This window comes from Phasianus colchicus, chromosome 1, assembly GCF_987193195.1.
Source record: "Phasianus colchicus chromosome 1, bPhaCol1.hap1.1, whole genome shotgun sequence".
Taxonomy (NCBI): domain Eukaryota; kingdom Metazoa; phylum Chordata; class Aves; order Galliformes; family Phasianidae; genus Phasianus; species Phasianus colchicus.
In genome coordinates this window covers 69909300-69933589 of record NC_143436.1, presented here as the reverse complement: position 1 = coordinate 69933589, position 24290 = coordinate 69909300, and the positions used below count along the sequence as shown (strand labels likewise).

The 24290-nt window shown below is 42.2% G+C and overlaps 1 protein-coding gene across 5 annotated transcripts in view; it reads left to right on the top strand.

The window, feature by feature from the left end:
* EFCAB6 (EF-hand calcium binding domain 6) overlaps window positions 1-10130 on the top strand; it is a 108472-nt gene extending 98342 nt beyond the window's left edge. For all 5 annotated transcript variants that reach the window (XM_090147046.1, XM_090147034.1, XM_090147039.1 and 2 more), the window contains 5 exons: window positions 1556-1765; window positions 3614-3791; window positions 4659-4843; window positions 7235-7384; window positions 9926-10130. In XM_090147046.1, coding sequence (XP_090003172.1) covers window positions 1649-1765; window positions 3614-3791; window positions 4659-4843; window positions 7235-7384; window positions 9926-10048 — 753 coding nt within the window. In that variant the 5' untranslated portion in view covers window positions 1556-1648 and the 3' untranslated portion in view covers window positions 10049-10130. The remainder of the gene's footprint in view (window positions 1-1555; window positions 1766-3613; window positions 3792-4658; window positions 4844-7234; window positions 7385-9925) is intronic.
* Window positions 10131-24290: the final 14160 nt, after the last annotated feature.

Below are 24290 nucleotides of genomic sequence, written 5' to 3'. Positions count from 1 at the left end.
GGTGACTTCAGAGAAAACGTCGTCTTTTATCCTTTTCTGGATGACAGTCACTTACTGTTTGCTGCTAGCAAGGCTAAGAAATCTATATCAAGTCGCAGCTGAAGACTTTCTTCCTAAAATTTAGCTTCTTGGTCTTCTGAATTTTTGTGACCTTTCTCGTAAAAAGTACAAACAGATGGGGCAAATGGGGTGTTGATTAATATCTTCCCAACTGACACCCCCCTTTTGATTACAGGCACTTTTCTCCTTTCTGCTTGAACTACCTTGATGTGCTTGAACTACTTGCAATCCCCCAAAACCCCCAAATTTCGTTGAGTGTTGAAATAGTTTCTAACTATAGCTAACCCAGCTCATCAGGGTATTGTTGTATTTAATTGAAGTTTGTAATACACTTTGAGATCCTCATATGAAGTGCAAAGTGTAATCACAAGTGCAAAATATAATTGTTTATAATTCATAATGTGGTAGCAGCCAGGCCAATGGGGGAAAGTTGAAAGGAAATTCAAAATGTATCCTTTGCCCTTTGAAGTTTGACTGCAACTTGGCTCATGCATCAAAGAGGTGACTAGTTTCCTTTAGGGTTTAAGTCTCTGCCGAAAAAGATCAAATCAAAAGCAATCTGAGGTTCCCAATTAGATTTATATTAAAAATCAATAATGAAGACCCTAAAAAGGCATACTGATGACTCTTGAAACACTTGCAAAATGAGTGCAGCTCATTTAAGGGCAGACTGTGATAATCCCTGCTTTGATTAGTAGCTTATATCGTGAGTAGTCCTATTAAATTCAGTGCAGCTACTAATGGAATGAAGGGCTGTTCAATGAAAAACAGCCTGGCCTCGTCCTTACAGAGCCATGCATCACTCAGAGAGCAGGGCTGCCCTGCCCTGCTTTGTGCCAAGCAGACACCCTATCTCCACATATGCTTTCAGTCCAGCAGCTGCTCCCAGGACTTCTATAGGCTGTCTGTATTGTACAGATACGGTTCTCAGCAGTTTATCATAACTATATGTGATTCTAAAGGCTGTAAAGATTTTCTGCTATATTCTTTCCTGCTGATTCCTTTATACCCTCAGGGTGAAATAATTTGTTGATGCAAATACAATAACTGAAGAACCTTAGTGGCCTACTGAGATGGTTGCAGAACTTAGGTGTAGCTGATAGCATGAGAAATTTGCCGCAATGGTACTTAGCTAGGATACATGTGCACTGTGGATTTGATTTACATCTCATGATAAAACATTATTCTTCTATATGGCAGCTTAATCTCTGTGTCTAATCACAAGACTTAGTAGTCTAAACGTACACCGAGGGCCAAATTCAATTAAAAAATGTCCTGCAGAAATCCCTTTTTCATTGTTTTCCCAGCCTTGTTCAGGCTTCTGTAGAGAAGCTGTGATTTTTAATGTTTTTTGTAATAAGATGGACCCTAGGATTCCTTCTGTTCCAAATCATCCTCTCCCTTCCTTTTCAATATACTTTGTCATATCCTTAGTACCTTAGAGGATTCTGGTTTTGTAAAGCTAGCATTTACAGCAGTTATCTTTCTTCATCAGTTTGAAAATCTTTGGAACACGGTGGATGTCGATGTTGGTGGATGATTGAAATATCAGAAATTTTTTAAGAAATTCAGCTCAGAACATGTAACAATGTCATCAACCACTCTCAGTGCTACCAGTCCTGAGACTTCTACCAAGCCAGTTACCGGTGCATCTTCTCAGCCTGAGCATCCCAAGACATCATCTTCTCTAGTGGGGCAGAAGAGTGTAAGTATGGTTGTTTTCTGAATTTTATCAATTTTCATTCCTGTGCATAGACTGAAAATAACAGTTTTGGAACTTAGTGGCAGTATTTCTATTGATTGCCCATGAGATCCGGCACAGAGGCTGTTAATAAACAAATGGGGTTACTTGCAAAATAATTGTGTTACAGTGACAAAAATTGGGCTAATCAGTAACTCCCCTGAAGTCAAATCATGCATATCCATTTATACCAATAGCATTCCCTGCTCTTAGCTTGGACATATCCACCAGATCTATATGGCAAAAATTCTTTTGTTGTTTAAGTACAGTCACATTTCTGAGAACAAAGTGAACTGCCCAAACTACAACAGCCCAACAGCTGCAAAAGCAACAAAGCAACATAAAAAAATGTAAGCAGTTGCCTGACAAAGCCAGGCAGGACTGGTAGTTGCAGTTTGCTGGCCTGTGCAAAACATTCTTGTGGTCTTGCTCTGCTTTCTGGCAGATGCCAGAATTATATTTGCTGATGGCTGAGAGTCAGATTGGTAGACTTGCTAGGAAGACCACTGATCCAAGACAGATGAGAGAATTTCATGAGAAAGGGAGCAGTCTTGTTCCACTTTGGCATCCCTATCTATACTTACTATGTTAGTACTGCACTTTGGTCCCCTCAATTGCCGTTCTGGCCTCTTATGCTAGTGGCAGAATTGACAGAAATGTTAAGAAATAATTATTGGAAAAAATATTTGATATCCACTTGTGGAGTTGCATGTGCTTGTACCATGTTCTTTGACTACGACCAAACCTACAAAAGAAAAATAAAATATTAAAATTATTAAAGTCCTATAAAATGCTTGAGTTTTCTGACTACTTCAACATAGAGATGTTTAACTACTGAAAAAGAAATAACAGATTGAGCAAATTAAAGATGCAAAGAACTTGTCACAGCTGGTAAATCTAAACATAGGCCCATTGCTAGCTCAATTATTGCATTAACTGTAGGTTCTTTTGTGAGAAGCCAGACTATTAGCATGTGTCCTTCATGCTTCGATCCAGTTCTCAGAGAAAGCACTGGAAAATTTCTCATTACTCTCTGTGAATGCTAGATTGGATGGTGCAAGACCGTAGGAAAGGAATGTAAGTCTCCCAGAATGTATGGCTTTTAGGAAGACCCAGCCAGCCTGAACACCTATTAAGATTCTTCTCTGTGGCACTCGTTGCATGGAAATGTGAGTCCTCATCAATCCTGCACCAGTGAGACTCCTGTGGGAGCTCTGGGAGATCTCAGAAAATATGAGATTACTTGTTGGACCTAGGACCATAACTATGGCTTGTGCACCCAGCATATAGAAGTAGGCTGAGGCTATACATCCAGCTCACCCAAAGTACTGCTGAGGCAGCAGTCAAAAAGATGCTAAGCATTGGGATCTTCTCACATTGTTCTTTCTGTGGCTCTGCCTGTGAGACCGCAGAACTGAGTTTTCTCAGTAAGAAACCAAAGCACCGTTATTGAATTATTCAGTGATTTTTCATTATTTTGTTTGTTCTAACATGGTATTACAGAGCTTTTCTAAATACAGTATCTGTTCTTTATTTAAAAATAAAAAGTTTGGAGAAACTGTAAATGATTTACAAGTAAGATAAATTTTTAAAAAGCGGTCAAGGCTGAGTAAGCAAATAGTGTCATTTCAACACTAAGAGTTTTCTAACATTTCTACCTACAGTTTTGCAAAAACAATTCAAATCAGAAGTGGTTCAGATGGTGCATTAGTTTCAATGCTGGAAGGCCAGAAACTGGATTTGTCATCTGGTTGGTTATCTACAAAATCAGTAAGACTTGGTAGACAAATTACTGTTATCTCTCGGTTTTAGACATCAGCATCCAGCCATCCTCAGACAACAACAGAATGTTCTGCACCTGTCCCTAACTGGGAAGAAATAGAAAATAAGATAAGAAAGAATATCCGGTGTTCCTGGAGAGACATACTGAAGCTGTGTCAAGAGAAGGATGTCAGCAAGATAGGAGAAATCCCAGTGTCCGACTTCCTAGGTTTGTTACCATCTGAAAAGTGCTTTATTCATTCTCAGATGTGTTCTGTTTTCTTTCTGGTGTTCTGGCTATAGGACATCTGGCCTTCAGTCATGTGGCATTCACTGCATGGTTGCTCCAGGTCCCACCCTGCTAGTGCAGTGCAGAATAGCTTACTGTAGCTTTGGGTGCAATAAAATCCTGTTCCTATTTAGAATTAGTTGCCACTTAGAAAAGGAGTACATGGCTTTGCTTGTTGATAATTTCGGCTCATAGACAAGTCATCTCCTCACCTTCCTAGTACACTGCCCGTAGTGTTCCTGATGATGTTTGAATAACTTTGCCAGTCTTTTCCTTGTGATTTTTCATGTGCTTCTGGTTTTTCTGGTAGTGACAGCTGAATACCTTTTGATTTGAAAGGACCCTGGATTTTACCCTCAGATGAATTGAGCTACGCTGCTCTTATGTTGTGTTCTCTTCTTGAGAGAGTGTTCTGTGCTTTTGTTAGGACATCCATCCACATGTGTGATAACACAACGTACACTTGTGTAATCAAATGTAAAATCCTGGGTAAAAAATAAATAAATATGTTAGCTTATCAGAAAATCAATTACAGTCAGTATCAAGGCATATTTCTTATGCGTTTAAAATCAAAGTAACATGTTATTAGTCTGCTGAAGCCCTGTGAAATGTGAACAGCTGTCTCTGTAAGTTTAGGCATATGTATATACCTACATATAGCAATGGCTGTAGAATGTATTTATGCAGAAGTGACTGAAAGTGAACACGTCAACATATCCCTGCTAAAACTTGTGAACACAATACATGATTGTCTATTTTTATGAGTGACAAAGTAAATATTATTTCTGCATTTCTTTATTATTTCAGCTATAGCAGAGAAGTTCCATTTGGATTTAAGCAAAGAAGAAATTAACCAAATAACAACAAAATACGATATCAAGAAAAATGGAAAATTTGCATACTATGACTTCTTCCAGAGCTGTATCTTGTTGTTAAAACCACAGAAAAGCACACTGCTACAAAGAGTGATTATACCGAAGCCACAAAAACCGGTACATACAATGCTTATAAAAATCAAAATTACATTTCTTTCAGTTTCTGCTGCAGTGACAGAGTATTCCAGCATTCTCTTGTCTAATCCCATGATATTAATTTCTGGTATTCATTTGGTATCCCCTTCAGTATGAGGATCTAACTCCTTGTGATCATGCTCCCGTGTATCCAAGTTAGATGGTAAATTGGCTAAATGTGCTAAAATTTGAATAATTACTATCAGAAGAAAACATAGGACCTGAAGTTTTAAGAGCTTTTGTTGAACTAAATAAAAATCAATTTAGGAATAAAAAGTGCTGTGGATGTGTCATGGGATGGCTGTCATTCAGCAGGCTGTGTCCCAGCCCCATGCTCAGCCCTGTAGGAAAAGTATGGAGGCACCACTGTTACCAGTCACTAAAATCATTTTATAGCAGGACTGGTCAAGCGCATTGTATCCATGCAGCTGCCCTCCTAACACATACCTATTCCCCAAGAGACAAAAGAGGTCTAGCAAAACAGTTAGCCATAGGCTGTTGCCCTTATGGGCAGGACATGACAAATGCCTATAGTAGTGATCTAAGGCAGGAAAGATGAAAAGAAGCGTAGAAGACTGGCTTTAGAGGCCCAGAAAGGAAGGCACTGGCAATAGTGTCCCGATCAAATTATGTAGTAGGAACAGTGCCAAAATCCAAATCTGCTCATTCAAGTGAGCTGTTTTTGACTGTGCCTAATTAGTTTAGATATGGTTAGTAGCAGCATTTTATAGAGAAATTACATTACTGAACTGTTTTCAGATGTGAAATGAACAGATTGCTACCAAGGTAAGAAGAAATACATTAGGAATTATCAAGTATTCACTACTAGTAGGGACAGTAAGGTAGAACTATTAAGTTTTGCATCAAAGAACCTCATTAACTTACATAAGGTTTCCTTTATACACAAATTTGATGCTGTAAAATTTCATCCCGGTATACTGGAGTAGATAAAGAAGGAATTTTTGAGTCCCTATGTAGTTGTCTCAAATCACTTCATTTTATTTGTTCTGTTCAGAAAATGCAATGAAGGTCTCAGTCCATGTTTTGAGCATCTTTCTATAATGTAATATTCAAAGTGAAATTACCTCATTGATTGTTCACCCCATTCCATCTAATAAGCAGACAGATGCACATCAAAAGGAATAATAATTAATAAGGGTAATAATAATAATAATAAACTTTTCCTTTATGTCATAGGCACAGTTCTTTCTCTAAAGCCTGAGGGAATCAATGGCCTAGGGCTTCAACAGAAGCATCAAGCCTCCACGCTATGAAAATAACCCAAGTTGCATTCGCTGTAAAAAGCTCCTTCCCTTATTTCAACCCACAAGAGTACTCAGTATTTGGGGTTGGAAATTGCATTATTCATGTATCCATGCATTCCTCAGCCACGTATTCTGAAGGCAGAACGCACCAAGAGCACAGAGCAGTGGTGTATCTGACCACCACGCCTGTTACAACACATATAGGCACAGTACAGCGTCTGCCTGTGTCTGCCTGTGTCCACCTAACAGAGGTATAACATCCTCTGTATGTTCCTTCACAATGGGACATTTGTAGAGACTGTAGCATCACATGTGCCTGGCACAGAAGTGGCATAAGTGACGTAACCAATGACAAGTGTTAGGGAGAAGCCTGAGATGTACCTAAAGAAATAAAATGGCAGCAGAGCAGATCCAGACCCTGAAGGTGGCTCCAGGCCTGCTGACTTTGGTTCCCAAAGTCTCTTTTTCATGGCAGTACTACAGTAACATTTCTGCAGATCACATGTGTTCAGCGTGCAACATGTAATGAGCTTAGCCAGGCTAAAACAAGGAAAGACATTTCCTAAGGAAAATTAAGTCTATGTTCCAGCTATTTAACTGCAGAGGTGTTAAAAAACTATCTACAAGGTATTATAGCTATAGGGAAGAATGTAGAGTGGGGTTTTGATTTTCTTAAATCTGCTGCCCCCATAGTTGGATTATGCATTCAGTCATTCTAAAGCAAAAATTTCACTCTGGAAAATGAATGCTGCAGGGAATTAAAAATGCCTGAAAGAGGGAGTTGAAACAAGGACAAGCATAACACAAGTGAAAACACAGATCTGAGAAGAAGTGACACTGACTTCAGAATCAGTTTCAAATAATACAGTTAGGGCGTTGACAGTGATTAAGTAAATATACCATCTGCACTTTCCAAGAATATTAAAATGTCATAGGTTAAAATTATCTTATGTAAACAGTATCTTGCAATAATTTGTAAACAAGTACTTGGCAGCCAGTTCACCAATTAAGCCAGCACTACTTTCCAATACCTTCTCATTCTGCATTATTGTTCTGCCCAGTTGTGTCCATTGCATTAATGCTTGCCTTTCTCATCCAACTTTGACAGATGAGTCCTGGACCACAATCCATGTTGTTCTACAGCACAATGCTGAGAATTCAGCCCCAGATCTTGCACTGTTGGAGACCGCTGAAGCGCACTTTTAAATCCTATGATGAAAGTCGTACTGGACTGTTAAATGTTGCAGATTTCAGACAAGTAAGCTGTGTTGAGCAGTTAACAGTCAGAAAATTGCAGTACTTTAATGTGAGCTTCCTGATTGAAAATTTTCTGGAAAATGGTACCGAACTGTGGTGTATAAAGTCATCCTGGCTTCCCTCTGTAAATTTAGCTCTGACTATTACTTGCGGTAATCTTTCTCCACATATGATTATACACTCATCAGGCTGAGGGTCTTAGTGGGGTCCTGCTATAACAGCATAAATAAAGCAGAGAAAATCTTAGTCCCTATCATAGAATCACAGAATGGTTTGGGTTGGAAGGGACCTTAAAGACCACCCAGTTCCAACCCCGAGCTGCGACTGGGTTTGCTACCCATCAGCTCAAGCTGCTCAGGGCCTCATCTAACCTGGCAATGAATGCCTCCAGAATTGGAGCATACACAGCTTCTCTGGGCAGTCTGCTCCTATACAACCTTTAAATACAGAGCTTTCACAAATGCATAAGAATAGAGGTGTTGGCTGAACCAAACTAGTCCTTTGCGGAAAGTAGCTGCAAGATCCTGTAAACTTCCAACTGGTGTGTTCCCTTCTGAATGTGAAATGGGCCCAAGCAGTCCTCATCTGAGAGTCTCTATTACTGGTTTCTCTCTTCGCTCTTTTGTGTGGAGTACAGTTTTGTACTAGGGGAGGGATCCAAAAGCTCTGCAAATATTTTGGCACCTTGTATCCCCTCAAATTGCAAATACCTGTGTATTCTATATATGTATATTACGTCTGGAATTAATAGTTGCTTCTTCCTCTAGATCTATGGGGATTCTGGTTTTTACTCAGCTTAATCTTTACAAATTTCAATGTATTCTACATTGTTTTATTTAGGATTAGACGAATTGTGAATATTCGCTATTCAATTGCAAGAAAAAATTACAATGGGTCCCTAAACTCGTTTAATGCTGCGTGCATTGAGACACCCCTTGGTATTGTTATTGCTTTAAAGAACTGATAAACTGGTGGACGGGATGCTCAATCACAGCAAGCAAATGCTTAAATGCAATAAGTAATCGTGGGGTGTGATTCTGAAGCTTGCCTTCCCTGGAGCTGCAGAAAACCAGCTTGTTGCCTGGCACTGCAAAGAACAGCCTAAACCCCTTTAGATTATACCAGTCACTGAACTCCTCTGTAAATCTTTACTTATTTAGTATTAGTGGGAACATGATATTTCCTGGCACAGCCATGTAACTGAAATCTAAGTCCCTATGTGAAGACTGGGGGATGAGAAGTACCACTGTAGCCATATAATCTTCATGTCACAGGCTCCCTGGCTCTCACTACAGCTTTTTGCCTGCCTGGGTACTGCCTCAGGACATCAAGCTTAGGGGAGTAGGAATGAAGATCAGACCTGTTAATTTGTCATATTCCTCTAGGACATGTGATGATTATCTTTCCAAGTTAAAGCATTGTCAGCAATTGCAAATCAAGCATCTTTAACATGACCTAAGCTAGGCTAAAATAAACAAATAAATAATACAATAACACCTCATGGACTTAGATGAAGAAGCTGTCCCCAGTTCCAGAATACTGCTACAAAGGTGTTAATCGGCCATTGACAAGATGGAAGGCGTGAAGGTACAGATCCCTTTATTTCCTAGGAAACTTAAATTTATTGGAATGGGGAAATTAGCACCCTCCTAACTTCAGTAACACTGCTATTTACAGCTGTACTAAGTGCACAGGGCCATTAGCAACTTCAGATGCTGAGTTGTTAGGAGGGAGTTGCAAAGCAATAAGATCTTTCCAGAAAGCCAGTGATTAGTGGTGTGGCATACCACTACTAATGGCTTTGCTGGTCACTGGCAGGGCCCAAATTCTCAAGTTCAAGTGAAACCAGAAATGAATGTCTTGCTATGTCCTGCTCGCTTTCATGTTAGGGCATTATGAACATTTAAAACTGCAAAAGTACTGAAAAATGCACTGAGTGAAATTTTTAACGTTAGGTGAACCAGATTAATCCTGTTCAAACTGGGTAATACCTAAAGTGCTCAAAAGGTATGCCTATAGGCCAAGCATTTGTCCTGTGAAAAGTAAAAACATGGAGTACATGTGGGCTTTATTATGTCCATTGGGGTTTGCACAGTTTGAGTGACAGTGTTATTCCTTCTGTTTCCCTGGATGTGAAGACTGTAGATCATCCAAGAAGGATACAAAGGAAGACACTCCATCTCTCCATCCCATCTCCTAATAGTACTTAGAGCCCTCTAAACATGCGTTATTTGTAAATTTGCTTCTACACACATAGGGGCTCCCCATCTCCAGTGCTCCCCCTAAAGCAAGTGCTGTTTGGGATCGTGGACGAAACCCCCTGCATACACAGATTTTCAGAAATGTATTCCAGGGAGCCAAAATTGACACGGAAGTCAAAGATAAAAAAGAGGATTTGATTTTCTAGTATTCTCAGAAACCAAAGAGAGGATAGGGCTAAATCATGAAGTTGTTTTGTAAAGAAATTTTGAGCATAACAGTGTTTTTATTACTTCCTCACCAAAGGAAGAATAAATTTTAAAGTTGCTTCTGTCTTTTACAGATTCTTCATGAATACAAAATCAACCTATCGGAAGAAGAGCTGTTTAACATTTTGGAATACTATGATAAAACTCTATCTTCAAAAATATCCTATAATGATTTTCTCCGGGCATTCTTACAGTAGGATTTGGTCAAATGCAGGAAACTGTAGATAAAGACAGTGATGGATTTACAATTTCAAATTTCAAACTAATAAATTAATTGAGAATGGCTTTTTGTATCTATTCATTAGAAAACTCAAAATACTTTAAAATTCTGACAGAGTGGTCCTGTGTTGTGGATTAGATCTACATAGCAAGAGAATTAATTTTGCATAATCCATTTATCAAAAAAGAGGCAACAATTAACATTGTCAAAATAAGGCTTCTTAAGACATCTCCAAAAGCTATTCTTTTAAGAAAACTCTTCTTTTCAATTTTACACATTTTATTAATGGCATATTCTAATTTCAGTGAAAAGGTTTACTAGGCATACTATTCAATTTCCTCAATTGTAATTTTCCAAACGTATTACTTTTAGTATATTAGCCATCATTATTCAAAAAAATCATCCCCTTTTGCAGTGCTTCTTTTTCCTGTACTTGGTGTCATATTTGTCTTGTCGAGGACATTAATTTGGAATGGCTATTAAGATGCCAACGGTGAGTTGACACCACACCTTACTGTATTAAAACTGTTCCTCTACATCTGTCAACAGTTTGGAAAAGAAGGCATCAACGAGTATTGGCTTCTTAACTGCAGATAGATTCCTAGTGGTAGTCATGAGGTTTTATTTTTTAGAGTACAGATATAAATTAAACAGTAAATTGCAAGTAAACCATTTGGTTAGATTTCCCAATTCTAGCAAAATTCTATTTGAATATCTAGTGAGATACTCAGATCTTGGGAAGGAAATTAAAAAGTAATTGTTTTGATTGTTGAACTTCTGAGATAATTAAAGGACATATGATCATCAGAGCTTGCTTCCTGGCACTGTATCAACAACTAAACAATTACCTGATCTGAAGACTTGTTAGGTAAATATGTCACCGTTGGGTTCCTGAATTAATATTCACTGGTACACTGAAGAGCTCTGTCCTTATCATCTGTACTTACTTGGTATAACTCTTCCTCCAAAGTGAAAAAAGTTTAGAAGTATTAATAAAGGAAAAGAAAGAGCAAGCTGTGTGGTTGTAGAAGCACGTATGAACATAGGCACACATGAATATATGGAAGTCTTTCAAATGGAAATGGAAGAACATAATCCTCTTTTTCTTATTGTTTCTAGTGAACATGTGAACCATTGCTATGAATCTGAAAGATTCCCAGCGCAGGCCACTTTAATGCGGTCACTCAGAGGGTGGTGATGCAGTGGAACAAGTTACCAAGGAGGTTGAGGAAGCATTCAAGGCCAGACTGGATGTGGCTCTGGGCAGCCTGGTCTGGTGGTTGGCGACACTGCACATAGCAGGGGGCTTGAAACTAGATGATCATTGTGGTCCTTTCCCACCCGGGCCATTCTATGTTTCTATGAATGTCTGTTTTTATGAAAAAATGGTTCTGTGCATTTGGAGCTTCCAGGAGATTTATGGAAAAAAAAAGCACTGGGAATGTTTCTGATTGGACCTGTAGATGCGGGGTGTAGATGTTCTGTATTGTTTTTCATATAGCTTCTAGGATACTCCAGCATAAAATAAATACATTTGGCACTGGATGTATTTGAAATGGTAACATAAAGAATACTTGCTAGACTTTTTCCTCAAAACTGATGGCTATCTGTATATCCCTGTAATTGATACTTAGATGATTAGCAGAAGAGATTGTGATTATGGTTATTAAAGGCTGTCCTCCCACACTAAGCTAATACAAAAATTCCTAGTTCCATTGCTAGAAAAGAGTGCATCTTAGGGATACACATACCTGTAAGTGACTGAAAAGCGTGGGTCTCGGTGCACAGCTGTTGTGGCATGTTAGATGTTCCCACCGGGCATCTCCAGGTGGTTCTGCATTGACATCATCCAGCCCCACAGGAATGTCCCACTGTCTGAGGTCATCTCAGGCTGCTGCAGGAAACTGTGCTTCAGCACCTGATTTGAGCCCACGAGGGGTTCAGTTTAGCCCCATACAAGAACCAATTAGTCTGGCCTTTTAGTTTTATTTTCGTAACTGTTGTGAATCCACAAACTGCTCTCTTCTTTAATAGCAACTTCTTCCCCCAACCCTAATCAGGTGCAGCATGCCTGATTTAATTTCTGTTATTATTTCATGCAGTTTATGTCCTGAATTAATCATTCATACTCATTAAAGAATTAATTGCTGTTCAGAACAACCTAAAATTGTAACACAAATACTACAATGATTCGTTTTTAAATAGTGGATTTCACTGAACTGTTATAATGATGGCCAAAAAAAAAAAAAAAACCAACAAAACTACTTAAGTAATCATTGGTGGTTATGTTTTTGTGTATTTTTTTTTCAAATACACCAACACCTTCTATCTGACAGTTGGATCCAGTTTTGTACCAAATATAATAAGGTTTCCATCCCCATGCTGTTACTTGGCAAGGAGTGATGTTGTGAAAGGATGAGGGCACTGTGTCCCTGGCTCTGCCACCTTCAAGGTACCTGCCATCTTCAGGAGACATGCTGTGGCCAGGGACATCCCTGGGCTTCTTGACACGTTGTGCCAGAGGATTTTTCATTAGTTCCACTGGCAGGAGTATCAAATCCAACAACTCCAAAGGGATTAAAGAACAATCTTTTCGCTGTACGAACAAATCAAATCATGCTGGTTTTTTTAGTGAGTTTTTAAAGGCAGAGATGGCACTTGTCAACTGTTTATCCAGCCTCAAAAAAAAAAAAAAAAAACAAAGTGAATTTCAACTACCAGCATTTCAAAATAACCAAGGTAATTTTTCATATTAAAATCACAAACTGCTGGATGGATCAACTTTATAATGGAAGAGAGATTTTTAAGCAACCCTTTCCCAGAAACAATGGCCAGTCATCCAGCACCGGCAGGCTTGCTGGCATCCCATTTGTTTCCACTAAGAGGTAGATAATGTCAGTGGGATTGAGTATTATCCCTTGGTAACAGTCCCCTGCTGCTACACGTAATCACTGAGGCAGTTATGAAAATAAAAAACGTCAGTGCAAAGGGAGGAAATGTCACTGCTGAGCAGAGGACACTGATGCCTGTTTTCTGCCATCCCAGGAGCAGCCTTCAGGGGAAACACAGGTAGAGGGACAACGGGGTTTGGAGCAGCATCTCCTCCTCATGAAAGGCTGTAGAACCAAAGTCAAGGGTCTGTGGGGGTGATTCAGCTGTGCATCACAACCTGCTTCCCACTACAGCCCTTCTGCCCAACCTCATGTTGCTGCTATTCTGTCCCCAAAATGGTGCCATTGCTGCTGGGTACCAGAGGCATAAGGTGCACCAAGGATAGAGAAGAGCTGCTCCTTCAACAGTGCTTTTAACAGCACTTTAAGTTCCATTTAAACCACTTCTGAACAAAATAAACTAACCAAAAGAGACTGAAGTTGCTGGTCAATCTGCCACCTCACAGAAGCCTCGTGTTCCTACCAGATCACCCATCCACCTACTCAGAAAACCCACTGACAGAAGGAAACCTTCAGAGATGTGTGCTGTGGTGGAAGCCTCCCTCGAGCAGCATCCAGCCCACAGGACCCGCTCACTGCCAGCACGATCAGAGCCTGCACAACAGAAGAACTCATGCCAGCCAAACCCCGTAGGATTTCCAGACAATTAAAGTAAAAACAAAAATGAATTTTGTACCTAATTAGACTATGAAAGAGGAATATCTTTCACTGCATTCTCTTCCTCTTGGACGTCTCTCACTTTGAAGCTCCTGTGACACCAGCAGCATGTGCCACCATTGCCAAGTACTGGGGCCTGATCAGGGGCAGGCAGCAGCTCAAAAGGGGGCCCTTCCTGGGCAGGGCAGAATCACAAGGCACAAGAGTTGCTTGCTGGGAGCATGAGCAAGTAGGGAAAGAAAAATGAGATGGAAAACAGTTAGCAGAGGGAAGTTTATAGACTTTGTGGCAGCTATTTCTATTCTAGAGCTGCTGGAGTGGGTTCCAAAGCTGTTGGAGCAGGTCCTGAGGAGGTCACAAAGATGCTCAGAGGCTGGAGCACCTCTCCCATGAAGAAAGGCTGAGGGAGTTGGGCTGGTTTGTCTGGGAGAAGAGAAGGCTCCAGGGTGACTTCACTGCAGTCTTCCAGTACTTCAGGGCAGCTTATAAACAGGAAGCAGAGTAACTCTTTCTATGGCCTAATAGTGGTAGGACAATGGGGAATGGCTTCAAACTAAAAGAGGGGAAATTTTGGTTAGATGTTTGGAAGAAATTCTTTACCCAGAGGGCAGGGAGGTTCTGACACAGACTGTCTAGAGAAGCTGTGGATGCCTCATCTCTGGAGGTGCTCAAGGCCAGGTTGGATGGGGGCCCTGAGCAGCCTGAGCCAGTGGGTGGTAATACTGTCCATGTCAGGGATTGGATCTCAGTGATCTGTAAGGTCTCTTCCAACCCATGCCATTCAATAATTCTATGTTCTATGATTCTATGGAGCTTGCAGGACCAGAAACAGAGTCTCTCTGTGCTCAGAGGATGAACAAATAGAGTTGAGATAGGGTTAAGGTAATCAAAGGGACTGAAAAGAAAAGGAGTTTCATAGAGCCCATCTTTTACAGGCACACAAGGCTAGAAATAGAGCATGCTTTAGAAAAAAATCAAACTCCTCCAGAATGCAGTCATTTGATTTGTTTGATTAAGGCATTACCATGTGAAGTACCTATATCTCTGTGCAATTACTGTTTTTATGTGGATGATATACAGCAGGTCATGTGCAGTAAAGGATGCTCCAAACATGGCAAAATGAAAATCAGATAAAAAAAAATCCATTTGCTAAAAAATAATTTTCTTCTGTTTTTGAATTTTTCTATACTAAAAGCTGTCATGCAGTGGAAAGAGCATTATTATGCTGTGAAAAGAGACATAAAAAGAATTTTGTATTATATCAATACTTAAAATATGCAAATATGATACCTTCCCAACGCCCCAAAATTATGCTTGGCATGAATTCTTAGCAACAATACAAATATCATCATCTTCAAATAAGCAGGTTTAACACGCTGCTCAAATACCTGTAAAAACAACCTCATCACAGCTCTGGGAGCATCCAGATTTTATCTTTGATGTAGTTAGATTTTAAATAGGAAAGGTAAGCAAGTTGTCTTAAACAGTAGCTTGCACTGGGATGAATGTTAATGGGGCAACTATGAATTTGACATAGGAAGGAGAAATGCCAGCATGCATACCCAGACTCACAACTTAAAAAGCCTGGCTCTGGTCCTGCCCATTAAGGGCTGATGGCTCATCTTGGGGGAGGTGACACCCAAGTGCATAGAGCAGCTCCCAGACTGCTTGTCTGGGGAGTTCAGGCACTGCACAGCCAAAGAAGAGCAGTCCTTTGGGAGGTACTGTGGGCTCCTGACATGTGTGGGTGCTGCATGGGGCTACAGAGGCCAAGCACTGTGCTCAGCCATTTTCTTTCCCTGGCCCTACCACGAAGGAAAGTCAAAAGTTGCAAAAGAGTTTTAACTGCATTTGTTGAGCTCTGGAATTTGATTTGTTTTAACAAAGCATCCAATGTCTTGGTACTGTGCCCAGTTGCTGGTGGCTCCTCCAAACCTGTGCAGGTGTTGCTCAACTAGAAATTCTATAACTGGCCCCACGGCCGCAAGGTTAACCCCAGGCTGCAAAGCCAGTGTGTTTGAGCCTTACTTTAGCTATATCTGTCTTCATCCCTGAATTGTGATTAAAAATAGGGGTAAAGTGAAGAACAGTGTAATGCAGAAATTTCACTGTGCTATGGATACCCTTTCTGCACCTGCTTTCAATGTAAGTACCTTTATGGACCTAAGTTCTCATTTCACTAAACAAAGCTTTGTGGCTACACTGACTTCAGGGTGTTTATTCCACTGTTCCACCATATCAGATCAGAATCAGACCAAAATCAGCTTTTCCAGCTATTTCCAGGCCTAGAGCAGAACTCAGATTCAACTTGAGGAGCAATGCATCTTTCTCCATGCACTGTGCATAATTCCCCTCTTATGCGTTAGAATAGATGCTGAAACAGTTCTAATAAACATTTGTAATTTGCATTTTAATTGCCTGCTAGAGTGTGAAATGTCTACATAAAGGAACATTTTCCTCAGTGCCATGGGTTTGTTCAGCACTAGCAAGGCAGCAGTGTGGAAGCACCCTGGGCAGTGACCATTCTACAAAATTGTCTGTTCAGCCAAGGCCTGATTCAAAGTTAAGCCAAAAGAGCCCATGTGAGTGTTTGTTAGTTTGTTCCTAACTAATGGGGCTTCCATAATTAATTTTTGTTTGTTGATATACATCAGATCTTGATTATAAAATTGCCAGTTGCAAAGAAACAGCACAATCATTTCAAGGTTGTTTTGGAAATAATTACAATATTTGTAAGGAAAACACTGCATACATATATTTGAATACATACATATGTGTATTTTTAAGCTGATGGCAGTAGAGGCTGAACATTCCCACCAATATTCCATTACGTTCTGTTGCTATGTGACAGATAGCAGCAGAGAGGCAGTCTGACAAAATGGTGTCTCACATGGAAGTTGGAAAAATGGGACCTATTGACATACATTAATACTTGTTGAATGTTAATGGAGAGCAAACTGTGCATGTGAGCACAGTGAGACAGTGGGCGATGCATTTCAGCAGTGGCAACAGCTATGTGAAAGACTAACCACATTCTTGTTATGGCCATGCACAGTTGTCATATTACAAAATGAAGAGCATCTTGATCAGATCATGCACAAATCAGCTAATGATGGTGACTATGTAGAAAAATAGTGTTTTGTACCTGAGAATTTGCACTCTCAGATAGTGTTATTGCATTCTTTGTATCTGTTGCAGTGTCTATGAAAACAAATAGGAGGCATTAAATTCAGAGCAGCCTGTGTATATCTCAGTCTCTTGTATTTTTATTTCCTATACAAAAATATCTTTCCTCTCTTCTTCAAAACTCAGTTCCCATGACCCATTAGTCATGGAACCAGTACAAACCAACCTATAAACCACTGACATTTGATCACCATGGCACACTGTAAGAATGGCATCACCATGGCCTCCTGATGTCACAGGTCGCCTCACAGCCCAGTGTCCCAAGCCCTTGGAAAAGGGGAACCCTGGTCCCAGAACCCCAGTTGCTGAGCAAGAGACGCCAGTGGCTGCACTGAGCTCAAGAGCTGAGTGGTGTTTTTGTTGTGAAGGAGGCAGGATGGATTGTCCTCCTCCAAAGAAGAGGCGGCTGATAGAGTGGCTCAACACCATCGAGCCCATGGAGGTGGACCCTCCTGAGAGCGATGAGGAGCCCATGGAGGTGGATCCACCTCCATCAGGGCAGAGCCACCATCAGCCCATCGCTCTCAGGAAGTGGCAGAGGAAAGCCAGACCCAGAGCCCACCCCTACTACTGGAATGGCCTGAGGTCCGGTCCACCTCCCCGCAGATAGCCGCCTCGGTGCCAGCCCTGATCCTCCCATCCTGTAAGTTTATCATTATCTGATAGAGCCTCAGCTTTCAGACCTCTCTGCAGGCTTACATGAGATATTAATTTCCTGTGAATTCTTCTTTTGACAGCCAAGGTTCCTGTGAACCCATCCTTCCCGTCCCCACCTTCTGTCCCTCCCCAAGTCCTCTCATCTCTTCACGAAGAGGAAGAAGGAAGGGCAGGGACTGCCAGCCTCTGAGCCATTGCACTGGAGCAACAAGAGGAGTCCAGCAGAGGGACCTGAGCTGCCTGGGGATGTGAGGAGGTGTCAAAGTTGTCACCAAGGGACCAAGGTAAACAGGAACAGCCACTGCTCCTGCAGAAGTTTTTGGTTGTGACTGTAGGAAGGCTGATATTCAGCATGAAGGATTTTTTCAAGCTTGGACAGCAGAAGATTTTTAAAAATAAAATATATATATATTTAATGTACAATTAAGAAACAAACCAACAGGAATAAAAATGAATAATAAAGCCACAAAATATCCAAAACAATAAATGTTCCTCTGTTTTTTTAGAACTTGAGAGTCTGTGTGTGAATTCCTGCATTCTCTCCTGGTCTTCCCAGTACAGAAAAGGCACTGCCACATGGGGTGAGGGCCCAGCCCAGGGCCATAGAGTGGGGAAGGGTCCAGGGCACCTGGCATCTCGGTGCAGGCTGAGGGATCTGCGTTTGGTCAGCATTAAGGAAAAATGGCTATTGACCTAGACTTCCACTGGTTCAGCTCAGTTTTTCAATTCTGCTATTGTGAGCACCCTGTTCTTATGGGAAGAGCTCTGCAGCCTTGTGCACAGGAAAGTAAAACCAGCAGGTGAGTAGAAGGTGCTGTGAAGTCTCTGAAGACTCAAGAGAAGCAATTGCCTTTTACATTTACAGGGAACTTTCAATGAATGCAAACTTTTTTTGTCTTTATTAAAACATACACACCCTAGCTTTCTACTTTGACTCTACTTGTGAGCTGTGATTTCCTGATAATTCAAGTCAGGTGTTTTTAGACCAACACTATGCAGTCACAGAACACAACCACTGCCAATAATGTGAGTGTGGGGTCAACAAGACAACAATGTTCTTGAGAGGACACTATCCTTTTTAGCCCAGAAACAGAAAGAAAGCCAACAGGGAGCACAGAACATTACAATTGCATCTGGGAGCACTGGTCAGTCATTTGCTTTCAAAAATTTTTTTCTTCCAATCTCTTTGTTTTGAGTTTTCGGTTGTCTTAATAGATAAAACTAGCTTCAAAATTAGGAGGAACAATACCCTATCTGCTGCTGTTGTCCTTTTTTCTTTTTTTCCTTTAGCAAGGGTTGCTTTCTTGTAATCTGAAAGGCATTGCTTTAAAAGAGCAGAGCTGCAATGAGCAGAGTGTCTGTGCCTGATGAGAGGACCTATCCTAACCAGCCAGGTCTCCCCCTGCCCCATCACTATGCTTGGCCCCAGGGCGCAGCTGAGATCCTGCACTTCAGATTAAAATCTGCACCACAGAAGTTCTCTGTATTAAGGAACAGCAAATGCTCAGCAGCGGGTGAATTGAAGGTAATTAAGAAATAAAAACTACTTCTAACACAGAAGAGAGCATGAGCACAGTATTTCCAAGTTTAGGGCAGCATTAATGATGTAGTCAACACATCTATAATGCAACAGGCTCAACCGCTGCAGACTCGTGCAATACACTGACACAGTCCTACAGGCAGTTGATGAAGTGTCTTCATCATACTTTGTTGAGTGCATTGTCTATGTTTCCATGATTTATTACTTCCTTGACTTTCTTTTGTGTTGGGAGAAACACTGACTCAATTCAAGCATTCTCAGAGCAGTGGCTGCTAATTGTGTGAGCTCTATTTACCGCTCAAGAGCTCCAGTTTTGACAAGTCTCTTGACCGCATGTTAATAATATGTATGATTAATTATTGTTATGGGCATTCACAGAAACAAACTGGATAGGTAACACTTCAGAGCTATTATTTCTTTCTGAACAAACAATAAACACAGTTATGTACACTCTGCAAGAATAATGGGTGAGGAAAGAAGGTGCTGCTGGATGTATGTGGGAAAAAAACTGCTTCCCAACAATCCCAGCACGAATCCCCAAGGGCTCTTGTGGGAACGGTGGACAGCAAGCCCCAGAGGCACGGCTTGTTCTGTTACTGCGTAAGCATGAACATCAAGCATGCTGTTATATCATCCAGGTGCCAGAAGCCATCGTCATTTCACAAACAGGCGAGACACATCAGATGAGAGGAATTGTGGGTTCTGGTGGGCAAAATGCTCAACACGAGCCAAGACTGTGCACTTGCAGCTCAACTGCATCCTGGACTGTGTAAAAACAGACCTGGCCAACAGGGGAAGGGAAGTAATTGTTCCCTTCTACTCTGCTCTTGTGAGGACCTATCTGGAATACTACGCCCAAGTCTGGGGTCCCCAGAGCAAGAAAAGATGTAGGCTGTTGGAGTGGTTCAAGAGGAGGGCCATGAAGATGGTCAGAGGACTGGAACATATTTCCTATGAGGAAGGGCTGGGGGATCTGGTTCATCTTGGAGAAGGTTCCAGAGGAGACATCACTGAGGCCTTTCTGTATTTAAAAGGGCTCTACAGGAAAGACAAGGAGGGACTCTTTAACGGGGAGTGTAGTGATAGGACAAGGGGTAATGGCTTCAAACTAAAAGACAGGAGATTTAGATTAGATGTTACGAAAAAATTATTTACTCAGAGTGTGGTGATGCACTGTCACTGACTGCACAGAGAAGTTGTGGATGCTCCATCCCTGGAGGTGTTCAAGGCCAGGTTGGATGGAGCCCTGGGCAACCTGAGCTGGCGGATGACAGCCCCGTCCATGGCGGGAGGGGTTGAAACTAGATGGTCTTTAAGGTCCCTTTCAAACATAGCCATGCTGTGATTCCACAGTTCCATGTCTATGTCTTTCAGCTTGAGGTGAGCTTGTGGAGCACCTAGTTTCACCCTTAGTGGAAGGACCTGCCCCTCTCGGCCCCTCTGGGCTTCTTGGTTCTGTCTGGAGCTGATGGAGAAGACGTTGTTGTTTGTTTGTGGGCTCAAAGGCAAGACCATCTGTCCATCGGATAAAACTAATTTGTGCTGCTCCTCACAGATCTCTTCACTATTCGTGCCATAGCCATGTTCAATTCATTGCTAACTTTGAAAGCAAATACGTGACATGAATGATGGTTATTTGGCCACTGTCACATGGTCCATCTCTCCACGAGCTGACACTTCTCAGGGTAATGTGATCAGCATTACCGGCTCATTTTGAAGAGGAGTTGCCCTCAGCAATGCATCTGGAAGCACCCTGCTAAGCCAACCCAGCTCCTTCCATAAGTGCAGCCTGATGTAAATCCTGACTTTTTAAATGAATGAAATGAAGAAGTACAATAGCATTTAAATAATGATGCTCAATGCCTCTGCTGCCATTAAAATAAATATGTATTCTTTCAAGAAATCCAAACATGGGATCAAAATTACACAGTAATGTGGCAAACGTGGTGTGTCACAGCCCCAGGGACACAACCTTTGTTGTGGGACATAAGGGAGTGCCTGGGACCTCCCTCATCCAGTCTCATCCCTGCTGGGCAAACCAGCTATCCTGCCAGCTGGACCTCCTCTTCCTTGCGTATAAAGATGCACTCCAGCCCCTGGGGAGACAGATGTGTCTGGAGTGGGGATACCCATGTTGGGGGCTGCTCATGAAGCCCCCCAGTGAGTGGCACACAGTGGTGGGAACAGAGGCAGAAGGGTTGGTAACAAGAGGAAGGTGACTGGCAGCCAACACATGTCCATGCAAAGCAGCTTTCCCTTCCTTGTAAAACATCAGGTAACAGATGCAATCAGAGCAGCTGCACCATGCAAAGGCCTTATAAAATAGCTAAAAGAAATACAAATGAAGGTTTAATTGCCCAATCAATTTAAATTGTGTTATCCTGCATAACTTCATTATTTCTGGAAACTTTGTCCCAAGCTGTTAGGCAGGGGGGGAGGTCTCTGTCTCTGTTAGCTTATGAATGTTTCCCTCACAGGAGCAGCAGCTGCTGGACGGGCAATTCCAGCAAGGCAGCCAGAATTGTTTCTGCAGCACAACTCCATCAGTACACTGAAGGCTCATGACATCTCCAGAGCAGAAAGCACTGAATGAAAACAGCAAGCCCATCCGAATCACCATTACCCACTGAGGCCCATGGCATGGCTGGCTTCAGGCTGGGAACGGGGCCTTCAACACACAGTGTTCCAGCGCCAGAAGCCATCTGCTAGATGTCTGACCGGACCCGGGTGGTGCTGAGGTGGAGCAAATGGTGGGAGCACAAGGGCACGTTGTGCACAGGCCCAGTGGCTGACAATGAGGTTAATTGCTCTGCTCAGCATTAGCTTGTCGTGCTCTAGAGAGAATGAACTTTGCTGTGTGTGGAAATAAAACACGGTCAGCTTCTGGAAAATAAAAGCTTGTTCCTTTAATCTATTTGAAAGCTTCGGTACATCAAAATCCTGTCAAGAAGAGGTACCTGATATAATTGGTGTGGACACTCACAAAGGTCCTGATGGAGACCTTTGTCAAAGAGCAGTTCCTGAGAGGCTGCAAAGGGTCATCGGCCAAGGGACATGCCAGGAAACATCGCACCATGGGGTGGGAGCCATCAGGCATCCCTCTGCTGCCAGCCCCTCACAGCAGTGTGCCCGGCCCCACAGCCTGGAGCCACTGGCAGGCCTGAGGAGAGGATGGCTGCAGGGTGAACCACCTGGAGGGCCCCAGAGGGGAAAGGCTGCAGAGGCATTCTGACATGGACTCAAAGGAATTCCCACAGAGACACAAAAGGATTCCCACACGGACGTGTCCTCAAAAAGATGGTGCTTGTGCAAACCAGGGGAGACTAGATAGGCTGCCATCTCTTTAAAGGAAAACTCCATCTGGGGCCATGGGAAGCTCACCACAGCCCTTCACTTTGGGCTGCAAATACCTGCCATTAGCAAGAAACCCTAAACAAATGAATAGTGTTAGATGAAGATCAGGACAGAAGAAAGTGGCAGATTGTTGTTCCCAGAAACTCTGTTGGGAAGGGACACGAGGTCCTCCAGAGTCCCTGGCTTTCCTCAGCTCCCACAGGACACACGGGAAGGGAGAGAGCCTTTCTGGGAAAGAGGTTTAGAAATAGCCTGGCTACAATTGAAACTGTTTTAATTTCCTGACAAAGTGAGGAAAAAGCAACATAATGGAAGTATACAAAATAACAAATGGTACAAAGAAAGTACATATAAGCACTCCTATTCACACTTTTCATATGAAAAGAGAACAAAGGGACAGTCAACAAAGTCGAATGGCGGCACTCTTACACGGATAAGCAAAATGCTGCTGTTCTAATGCGCTGTGCATCATCACCCAGGGAACTTGCTGTTCTAAAATATCTATGAAATCTCAGATGCAGAGAGTTTCCAGAGAGGGACAGCAATGTACCTGACAGGACATTTGCAGTTATCTTTGCTAAACGTGAGCTACATTAGCAGTATGAGTTTTTAAGAGAGAATTCACATACAAACAAGAATAAATGAAGAGGGGGAAAGACCCCCATGGGCAGATTATTCCAAAAATTCCTTCAAAGGAATGTCTTGTTCCTCCTTCCTCTGAAACACTTACATTGGCTGTCAGCATGCTCAGAGTCTGCAGAAGATTAACTACTTCTCCCCATCCCCTCTAGCTGCCTACTGCAGCAATGCTTGAATGCTGGCACTGCCTCCTGCCCAGCATGGCCTCCAGTCTCCACACATGGCCCTGCTGAGCGAGACAGGGATTTCCACCTTTCCTCTAGAAAGGTGGCTTGCTGGATCCCTGAAGAACTCTCCTTGAAGGTCAGAGAAGTTTCGGGGGTTTCTAGCTTCAGATTCTCACAAGCAGCAGCTTGACTTCCCGAATCCAGCTCCCCAGATTGGGGTGCTCTGTGGTGGATAGGGGAAAAGGCAGCTGCTCTGGTGGGTGCCGCATCCCTGCTTGCTCACTCCTCGTAGCCAAGGAACATTTCACATCCCCAGCCATATGTGCCTGAGAGAGGTAAAAATAATCTCGCCTTTTCTCACTGACATGCAGCAATATCTTCCCTAGTCCGCATTGAAATGAACTGAAATTTATCTCGGTAACAATTCTGCCTAATGATGGGAACGCACATTATTACTGATACACACCAGCACACCTTTGGGAGTGATCCTACCTGGATAAATAGCAGTGAAGGTCAGCCCTGGGGAGGGGGTTGGGAAACATCTTGACAGCTCATCCCTGAATTTAAACAGAGCTGACAGTTGCAAAACTGCAAAACCTTCCCTTTTGTGGCCCTGTTCACCTGGGTTAGATTGGAGCTGGGGCAAGAAATCCAGGCTTTTGATGGTGTTCACAAAGATAAAATAAAAATATTCCCTTGCTTTTTCTCACAAACTGTATAGTTTGTGTCTGTACAGATGTAAGCCAGCACTCAAACTGTCCATCCCCCAGTCCACTGCCCATTCCCAAAGGGCAGCATGCAGCTTGAGCAAGTGGCAACGAAGACCAAGACTTACCAGGACAGAGCAGGACAGGTCCATGCCCTGCTGGTCATATCATAGTGACCATCACTGTGTCGGCTGCACGACCCATGGGACACCCCACTCTCTGTGCCAGCTGCCCCCAGCCATTCATGATGGCAGCTTCAATACCCCAATTCAGTACCCTCAGGCTGGCTTCCACAGCTATAGAGCAGATGCTTTATTACCTGGGACTGAGTGTACCAGGAGGATATAAAGAGGCCTTGTGT